This window comes from Eucalyptus grandis, chromosome 11 (assembly GCF_016545825.1).
Source record: "Eucalyptus grandis isolate ANBG69807.140 chromosome 11, ASM1654582v1, whole genome shotgun sequence".
Lineage (NCBI taxonomy): Eukaryota > Viridiplantae > Streptophyta > Magnoliopsida > Myrtales > Myrtaceae > Eucalyptus > Eucalyptus grandis.
In genome coordinates, this window is record NC_052622.1 from 30,589,458 (window position 1) to 30,599,859 (window position 10,402).

A 10,402-nucleotide genomic window follows, 5' to 3' on the forward strand; every position below is an offset into this window, starting at 1 on the left:
ATTATTGCTTATCCAATTATTATTTGATGCAAAACAAAGAAGTCGGACCTACCATGGAAAGAAAAAAACATGTATGCTTGTCAATCCTTGTCAATCCTTAAATGGGGTTTCACGAATGAAAACATAGCACATCTCCGTCGCTTATCATCTCCGCCATGAAGTTAAGAGAAAGGAAGGGAAAAAAAAAAGAACCTAGGACACCACCACGTGCAGAGAATTTGTACTTAGGTGGATATGTGGTTGAAGTGCTAATCGTGACGAGGCCAATCGCTTTCTGGAGCGTTCGGACAGACATAAATCTAACACCCGGAACAATAATTTGCATGGTATGCAAGTAAATAGTCATAAATTTTGATCCAAAAAGAGTTATGAGGCTCATCATGCCAATCCAAAGTGCTCTTTACGATCATTATACTTAGGCCAAACAAGTACCTCACTTGCAGTTGTTTCGGACCTCAAATCCATCGTTCAGGCACATATCGGGGCGCTTTCCATTTTTATCTCATTTTTCTGAGTTATTAAGGCTTTTGCTCGTTTTCTCGAATTCTTCCCTGCTTAAGGTTATTTACAGATTTTTCATTGTCTCCTAGGTAAGCAGTGTATCTATTTGATTTTTATCATGTATTTGATAGCTTTTGTACTATATAAAAATTTCTATCTATACTTGCAATTATGAATGTGTAAACCCGATTTCGTGTTTACATAATGTTACAAGTTATTATTTGCTGTTATTATAGAACTATCCAACACCGTAGTCTAGCGTAATCTACTCTCTCCCCCCCGGGCCCTTCTCCTTCTCTTTTTGCTTTGCCAGCATAATAGTCTTTAGGCTATTATAAGAATAATAGCATGTTTTGAGCCACAAATTCTTAAAAGAGTGAACCTCATAACAATTTATAATTATTTATTATTTTAGTCCATATATCTTCTTTGTCACTCTCTCATCTAATCTTCTTCTTCTTCTTCCATAATATCTTCTTCTGCTTTGATGTCGCGTGCTAAAAGGGGAGGGACAAAAAACATGTGTTTTCTCCGAATGTTAGCCCAGACATGAATGGGATGTGGCTTATAAGTCGAGAAGTTGCACTTCTCAGCCCAAGCCCATCCTCTTGAGCAAATATCAAAAACGAAAAAAGAAAAATCAAGCCCATATTGTTGATTTTGATTCATCTCTTTTGAGAAAAATGCCATACGGCATGCTTGGCTCAAGGTGAATCGGTCATGGATCTATGAACATTCTTTTGTTTGGTAGAGAATTACGATGCATGGAATTGTTTAAGGGTTTATCGATTATGAAAAATCGGGATCAGGAATCTAACCGGCGAAAAGATTTTATAAATTTTAGAATTAACATTTTACAGCATAACATTCTTTATCTTGAATACAAGAATTGCTAGCCAAGGAATTGGGCGGGTGCGTTTCCATGTCGACTTCATATCGAAGCTACCGTGGCGACCGGGCCTATTCCAAATCTCAAGTTGGCTGCTTTTTGTTCCGTACACACGCAAAAGGAGTTATTTTAAAGTAGTGATTGCAAGGCATATTACATTTCGGCGATAAAAGTCCTTTCCATTTTAAAGCTTAGATTATCAAAATGAAAAAGAAGAAGAAGATAAATCATCATCATAATTTGATCATATCTTTCCTTGGTCTTGCCCAAACGCAAGGACAGAAATGTGGGTTTGGGTCTGTTTCAATACCCATTCTATTCCTTGACCAACTCCATCCCATCGTACCAAATGCAGGATAGGATCTTGTGCTTTTTGTTCGAAGCAATAATATAGTGATAAAAAAAAAATTGTGAAATGAATTTGTATATCAAGACAACACATTTGTGGTTTGATGGATTGAATATAACTCTCAGTTCAAATACTCATTCATTATAATTGACCGTATACCTTTACAAACCAATTTTGTAATTTCGAATTTCCATATTGTAATCCTGCTCCTTGAGTTAACAAAAATATCTATGACTTTTGACAAACTCAAAGCAACTTATTCCACAAAATATCATAAGTTGGCCACAAGACCTAAGCAAGTCCTTAAAAGACTTCACTCGTGTCATCATCTAGATGTCGGTATCACCTAGATGTAGAACAAATAGAGGATATTGCCGGATACAAGGCAAGAAAATATACTATATCAAATTAGTAGACGCTAGCATGTTAAAATAAGGAATGCACTTGTGGAAACTACAATTCTTGTAAATCAAATGGACAAACCGCGGAGGCCTCTATGAGAATTTAGGCTCCTCTTCTAGAGTGAAGTTACAGCTTGTAACCAACAACCGGTGATCCACAGGAGACCCCTGGCTATTAAAAGGTGATCCATATGTTCTCTTGCTCCTTGAGTTGAAAAAAATATCTATGACTTTTGACAAACTCAAAGCAAGTATTCCACGAAACATCATGGGTTGGCCACTGACCCACAAATTCATTGAATCATTCATAGCATATTTTGGAAACAAGCCTGACATTTCAAAGTCACCGTCGGTCGTCTCTCTTGCTCGCACAATCACGGGGTCCACAGTACAAAATGGAGCGGTGCTCCCCATATTAAAACCAGTATACATAAATATAGGGTTTTTATTTGGTACATTTATCGTGCAAAACAATTAATCACCCGAACAGGCTGATACAATTTCAGTGAACGAATTCATTCCATTAAATGGTGAGAGTTCCATTTCATGACTGCCTGTGTAAAAAGCAATTTATACCCATGATGTATCTCTATCTTATATAAATCTATACAATAATATGAATTCTATGGTGTAATAAACCAAGTCAAGGACACAAAGCTATTCTCGTTAGATGGATCTGTCATAACGTAGTTCTGACATATTCAATTAATTGCTCTGTCACAGAGAACAGACTATACAGGGAAAATGGAGCGGTGCTCCCCATATTAAAACCAGTATCCATAAATATAGGGTTTTTATTTGGTACATTTATCGTGCAAAACAATTAATCACACGAACAGGCTGATACAATTTCAGTGAACGAATTCATTCCATTAGATGGTGAGAGTTCCATTTCATGATTGCTTGTGTAAAAAGCAATTTATACCCATGATGTATCTCTATCTTATATAAATCTATACAATAATATGAATTCTATGGTGTAATAAACCAAGTCAAGGACACAAAGCTATTCTCGTTAGATGGATCTGTCATAACGTAGTTCTGACATATTCAATTAATTGCTCTGTCACAGAGAACAGACTATACAGGGAAAGACTAGTGGCCAACAACGCTCTAGGCTGGCATTTTGTTTTGATCATTAAATTGGAGAATTTGATGGATTTAACACTCGTCATGTTAGATCTAATTTTATTATAAAATAGGAGCTTATTGTTATGTTAATAAACCTTCTTGCATCATACGATGTCAATACAGATGGAGACGAAAAAATTTCTTGGTATTTACAAAGGATATACTCAAGCAGACTGATGCTTGAGTTCCTTTTTTTTTTTTTTACATAGAACTAGGATTAAGACACACTGGGTTTAATCTTGGGTTTGTTGTGGCAGCTTTTAATAGAATGAGCCAGCCTGTATATATGTGGACTGCTCAAGAGGACTAAAAGTATCCTCTAGAAACAGATTTGTTATCTGATGAAGCAGAGAGCTCTATTTTTTGGGATAACAAGTCGTTAAGATTGTATAGAGTCCTAATGAAATTGAGATGACTGGACAGGAAAACATATGGTTGACTTTCTATAAAGCTGCATTAGGTTTTCATACTGTCTTGAAAAGACTTTCAATTGATCGAGGATGATAAAAAAAATATGTTCCTCTATGATCTTTAAATAGGACCCACTTTTGCTTGTGTTTTCAATAGAATCGGATAAAATAGTTTAAGATGCATTCTTCTTATTGTGATGCTTCTCCCTCTTTGACTTTGAAATTTACTCGATAGTGGTTGTTTAGTTCAGTAGCCTGCACTTATTTACAGATTTTTCATTGTCTCCTAGTTAAGCAGTGTATCTATTTGATTTTTATCATGTATTTGATAGCTTTTGTACTATATAAAAATTTCTATCTATACTTGCAATTATAAATGTGTGCACCCGATTTCGTGTCTACATAATGTTACAAGTTATTATTTGCTGTTATTATACAACTATCCAAAACCGTAGTCTAACATAATCTACTCTCTCTTTCCCCTCTCCCGGCCTCTCTCCCTCTCTTTTTGCTTTGCTGGCATAATAGTCTTTAGGCTGTTATAAGAGTAATAGCATATTTTGAGCTACAAATTCTTGAAAGAGTGGACCTCATAACAATTTATAATTATTTATTATTTATTACTTTAGTCCAAAATAAATTATTATTCTCAAAGAGAGTTACATAAGTTTTTTTTCTAGAGTTATATAAGCATTTCTTTTTCTTTCTTTTTGAAACCTTAGGCTGCGCATGACAACACTTACTGTTCCGGGGAATGGTTTTTTTTTTTTTTTTTTTTTTCAGAAATAGTTCTTTTCTATTTCTATTTTGGGGAACAATTTCTAAGTAAAAAAAACTGTTTGGTAACTACACAAAATTTCTACTCTTGGAATAGAAAAAGAATAGAAATGTGTTTGGTAACGCAACAATTTCTTTTTTTGTATTTATTCATTTTTATTCTTACTTACGGATCGCGCTGTCGCCCGCCTGTCGCGCCGCCGCCGCGGCTGCCGGGCCGCTACCGCATTGCACAACCACCGGCCGCCGGCCGTCCACAAACCACCGCCACAGCGGCCCATCGACGGTTGGCGTGTGGTCGGCGGGCGATCGTGCGGTGGCGATGGCCGGCGGTGGGTGGTGGCTTCGAGCGGTTGGCAAAGTGGCGCGTCAAGAAAAAGAAATAAAAGAAAAATAAATAAGAAAATTAGCTTATTTCTAGAAATTGTTCCCGGGAACAAGAAGCAACTTTTGCTTTTCAAAACTGTTCCTGGGAACAAAAATTTAGAGAAATTATTCTCAGGAACAAATATTTTACCAAACAGGTTTTTGTCTTTTTTGTTCCGGAGAACAAAAGAACAAAAATTTGGAGAAATAGGAGCGTTACCCTGCGCTACCTTAGTACCTCCCAAAGAAATCGTTGTTGGGGCTCGCGTGTTTCATCAACTAGGCACGTGACCTTCAAACAAATATTGGACCCCGCTGAATTATGATTTTGCCAAACAAAAGAAAAGAAGGAAAATGATATTGTATCTCATAATATCTTCTTTGTCGCTCTCTCATCTAATCCTTCTTCTTTTTGGTTGGGCAGATCTTTCTCATCTAGTTGAGGAATTTGCGTTGATGTTGCGTGCTAAAAGGGGAGGGACAAAAACAAGTGTTTTCTCCGAATGTTAGCCCAAACATGAATGGGATGTGGCTTATAAGTCAAGAAGTTGCAATTCTCAGCCCAAGCCCATCCTCTTGAGCAAATGTCAAAAACGAAAAAAGAAAAATCAAGCCCATATTGTTGATTTTGTTAATCTCTTTTGAGAAAAATCCCATACGGCATGCTTGGCTCAAGGGGAATCGGTCATGGATCTATGAACATTCTTTTGTTTGGTAGAGAATTACGATGCATGGAATTGTCTAAGGGTTTATCGATTATGAAAAATCGGGATCAGGAATCTAACCGGCAAAACGATTTTGTAAATTTTAGAATTAACATTTTACAGCATAGCATTCTTTATCTTGAATACAAGAATTGCTAGCCAAGGAATTGGGCGGGTGCGTTTCCATGTCGACTTCATATCGAAGCTACCGTGGCGACCGGGCCTATTCCAAATCTCAAGTTGGCTGCTTTTTGTTCCATACACACGCAAAAGGAGTTATTTTAAAGTAGTGATTGCAAGGCATATTGCATTTCGGCGATAAAAGTCCTTTCCATTTTAAAGCTTAGATTATCAAAATGAAAAAAAAAAAAGAAAAAAAGATGAAGATAAATCATCATCATAATTTGATCATATCTTTCCTTGGTCTTGCCCAAACGCAAGGACAGAAATGTGGGTTTGGGTCTGTTTCAATACCCATTATATTCCTTGACCAACTCCATCCCATCGTACCAAATGCAGCATAGGATCTTGTGCTTTTTGTTCGAAGCAATAATATAATGATAAAAAAATAAAATTGCGAAATGAATTTGTATATCAAGGCAACACATTTGTGGTTTGATTGATTGAATATAACTCTCAGTTCAAATACTCATTCATTATAATTCACCGTATACCTTTACAAACCAATTTTGTAATTTCGAATTTCCATATTGTAATCCTACTCCTTGAGTTAACAAAAATATCTATGACTTTTGACAAACTTAAAGTAACTTATTCCACAAAATATCATAAGTTGGCCACAGGACCTAAGCAAGTCCTTAAAAGACTTCACTTGAGTCATCATCTAAATGTTGGTATCACCTGGATGTAGAACAAATAGAGGATATTGCCGGATACAAGGCAAGAAAATATACTAAATCAAATTAGTAGACGCTAGCATGTTAAAATAAGGAACGCACTTGTGGAAACTGCAATTCTTGTAAATCAAATGGACAAACCGCGGAGGCCTCTATGAGAATTTAGGCTCCTCTTCTAGAGTGAAGTTACATCTTGTAACCAACAACCAATGATCCACAGGAGACCCCTGGTTATTAAAATGTTACAACTTGTAATTTCAAATTTCCATATGTTCTCTTGCTCCTTGAGTTGAAAAAAATATCTATGACTTTTGACAAACTCAAAGCAAGTATTCCACGAAACATCATGGGTTGGCCACTGAACCACAAATTCATTGAATCATTCATAGCATATTTTGGACACAAGCCTGACATTTCAAAGTCACCGTCGGTCGTCTCTCTTGCTCGCACAATCACGGGGTCCACAGTACAAAATGGAGCGGTGCTCCCCATATTAAAACCAGTATCCATAAATATAGGGTTTTTATTTGGTACATTTATCGTGCAAAACGATCAATCACACGAACAGGGTGATACAATTTCGGTAAATGAATTCATTCCATTAGATGGTAAGAGTTACATTTCATGACTGCCTGTGTAAAAAGCAATTTATACCAATGACGTATCTCTATCTTATATAAATCTATACAATAATATGAATTCTATGGTGTAATAAACAGTGTAAGTGGACAAATAATTAAATTTTTACATACCCGACATTTAATAAGAATATGCCACGCAACTCGATATGGGCCGAATTCCCTCAAAAACTCCTAACTTTAGGTCTAGTTCTAATTTTTCCCCAAATGTTTTCTTGTCTCAGAAAAAATCCCCTACTTCAAGTTCAATCCCAATTCTACCCCAAGTTTTTTGTATTGAAAAAATCCCCAAATGTTATGTCTAGCTCCAAATCCACCCCAATTTTTGTTTTGTCCAAACTAAAAATAACAAACTTTCAATCTATTATCAGATCTACCCATATGATCCATTCCCAACTTGACGTGATCAATATGGTGACATGGAAAATTATCTCCAAAATATAAACATTCTAGGATATGAAAATTAGGGCCGACTGATGGCAATTTTTGGACAAAGGGCTAATAGAGATAGATTTGGGACTAGAGTAAAAATGATTGATTTTTCTCTTAGACAAAAAGAAAAATTCACGTAGATTTAGGAATAGACCTAAAGTTTGAGGTTTTTTTTATACACAAAAGAAAGTTTGGGACAAAATTGAAATTGATTATAAAGTTGGGGTTTCAAAAGGAATTAGCCCACTTAATTTGTGGATTTGCAAAACATGGGTCTTCGTCTTCGCATGTGCTCAAAGTCAAAGTCTCAAAGCCAGTCAACCCATTGTAGTTTTTTTTTGGTAGGAATAAGTAGTATATCGGGGAATGACCAAAATGTATAAAAGATCAAGCATCAAAAATTTACACTCAAGATATGTTAAATCATTATGAGTGGAAGGATGCCGAGATATAAAAGTGTTAAGCGGCTAGAAAGCTACACACCTAGAAAAGACTAAGTAGCACTAACACGGCATAAACAACTGTCAACCAGATACAACCAAAACACAATGACCCGGTCAGTAGAGACGAAAATCAAACGCCTCCTGCAGCAGGCCGCAGCAGCCTTGGACTGAAAGGTACGAAACCGACAAGAGCCACCGGGCACCAAGTGAGCCTCAGATAGGCGGATCAAAATCTCCTGAAGATAAGATAATCGGGTTAATACCTCATTTGCACTGCAACCTCCTGTTCTGTGTAGAATCCTCCACATTTCTAAAAGTGACAGCCTTGTCTTTTAACACGCATTGTAGTTGGTCCACACGCATGTGGAAATTCATGTCCTCATCCATTTACGTTCCCATTCTATCAAAGACCGAGTCATCCACCACTTCCCTCCCCCATCGCTCTACTATAAATACGCCATGCCCTTCCCTTCACTCCACATCCCAAATCAATACACTGTCCCAAACATACTTCTCTCGCCATGAATCGAAACACCCTTATCGACGTCCTCGTCGCTTGTTTCGCCATCGCCGCCTTGGTCGCACCGCAAGTGACCGCCCAAAACTGCGGATGCGCCGCGGGCCTCTGCTGCAGCAAGTACGGTTACTGCGGGACCGGCCAAGACTACTGCGGACCGGGCTGCCAAGCCGGCCCCTGCAACCCTGCTGCCACCCCACCTGCCACTAACGCAGTGGTGGTCGGCGACATAGTCACCGACGCCTTCTTCAACGGGATCATCAACCAGGCGGCCGCAAGCTGTGCCGGGAAGAGGTTCTATTCAAGGCAAGCGTTCCTCGACGCCCTTGGTAGCTTCCCTAAGTTCGGCCAAGTCGGGTCGGTCGACGACTCGAAGCGTGAGATCGCGGCTTTCTTCGCTCATGCCACGCATGAGACTGGAAGTAAGTTAGACTTGTCTTCTTCTTTCCATTTTATGCATGTTCTCATTCTCGAGCACCATGCGACATTAGTTTTGTATGTACAGACGAATAATTTACAGTTTAAAATGTCCTCTTTAGTGGCAAGAATTAGTAATGTCAGAAATATATTTCACTCAAAATAAACGTAATGGAAGCTTTATAAGGGAGAAAAAAGAAGAAGTCATGTAGCCATACAAAAAAGGCTGGCTGCAGACTTTTTAAAAATAGATTTTTTTAGACCCCATTCTTGGTAGAGAGAATTTTTTTACACATACCGTTACACCACTATCTCCAAACACAAACACACATGTCACCCATCGACGGTCCACGTATAAATTTTTTTTTACATGATCAGTGGGCGCAATAATAATCCTTTAAAAATTAAATACCACAAGACTCAAAAGTTACCATAAAATGCTTATGCATTTCTCCTTTGCAGGTTTTTGTTTTATCGAAGAGATAGATGGGCAAACCGACCCCAAAAAGACCTACTGTGACTCCAGCAAGCCACAGTACCCGTGCAAGCCGGGCAGGAAGTACTTCGGGCGTGGGCCCCTCCAGATCACATGGAACTACAACTACGGCCCAGCCGGTCAGAGCCTAGGGTTCGACGGGCTCAACTCACCGGAGACCGTTGCCAACAATCCGGTCATCGCCTTCAAGGCCGCCCTTTGGTACTGGAGCACCAACAACATCCAGTCCAAGCTGTCGGGCCAAGGGTTCGGCGCGACAATTCGAACCATTAATAGCATCGAGTGCGATGGAATGAAACCAGAACTTGTTCGAAACCGGGTCATGTATTACACTAATTACTGTAAGCAATTTGGGGTTGCACCTGGTGGTAACCTCAACTGTTAAGGGTCTTGTCTAGGACCGGTACTAGTTAATGTGGGTACAAACTTTTGACAATAATGTACCCTAGAAAACAGCCTTTCTCTGCCTGATAGAGCTCTGGTCGTCGGGATGATAATGACCTTCCTGCACTAGTAATGTTGGAAAAGACCCTGAAGATAAAGGGAATGATGAAATAAAGCTCTCTGTTTTTGTTATGAACATATATATGGGTGTGCAGACATGATTTGATTGAATCTACTGAATTCAAAACAACATGAAGATCCCAATCAATAATCAAGTTAAGCTAACTAAGACATTTTGGGAAGCATATAAGTTCAGAAGGAGAAAAGTAAAAAAAAAAAGTCCTATATCTATTACACTTGTATCAATTCAGTTCTAAACTTTTCAATTGGATCAATTTAGTTCTAAATCTCTTTACACCGGTACAAATTGAGTTCATCTAGCAATTTAGGCCGAAAATCGGTGACATGGCATCATTAGGACTGACATGGATATTTTAAAATGATTTTTTTAAAAAATTTTACTAAAAATTGTTGAAAGGAATGAGGTTTGAGGCCTGTTAATATCTTGCTGATAGGCTAATTTCGGTAGCAAAAGAGAAAGCATTGGAGCTTGGAGAAACCAAGTCAAGGACACAAAGTTATTCTCGTTAGATGGATCTGTCATAGCGTAGTTCCGATATATTCAATTAA

The 10,402-nt window shown here is 38.1% G+C and overlaps 1 protein-coding gene across 1 annotated transcript; it reads left to right on the forward strand.

Annotated features, from left to right (window-relative positions):
* Positions 1 to 8,378: 8,378 nt before the first annotated feature.
* On the forward strand, positions 8,379 to 9,912 carry LOC104425732 (endochitinase EP3). The gene is made up of 2 exons (XM_010038519.3): positions 8,379 to 8,837; positions 9,295 to 9,912. The coding sequence occupies exons 1-2, from the start codon at positions 8,420 to 8,422 to the stop codon at positions 9,711 to 9,713; spliced, it is 837 nt and encodes a 278-aa protein (XP_010036821.1). The 5' UTR covers positions 8,379 to 8,419; the 3' UTR covers positions 9,714 to 9,912.
* The last annotated feature ends 490 nt before the right edge of the window (positions 9,913 to 10,402 follow it).

Bases quoted from the DNA above. Each gene is read 5' to 3' on its own strand.
- LOC104425732 (XM_010038519.3), top strand. From the start codon at position 8,420: ATGAATCGAAACACCCTTATCGACGTCCTCGTCGCTTGTTTCGCCATC. The intron at 8,838-9,294 runs GTAAGTTAGACT...TCTCCTTTGCAG, and splicing joins TGCCACGCATGAGACTGGAA to GTTTTTGTTTTATCGAAGAG.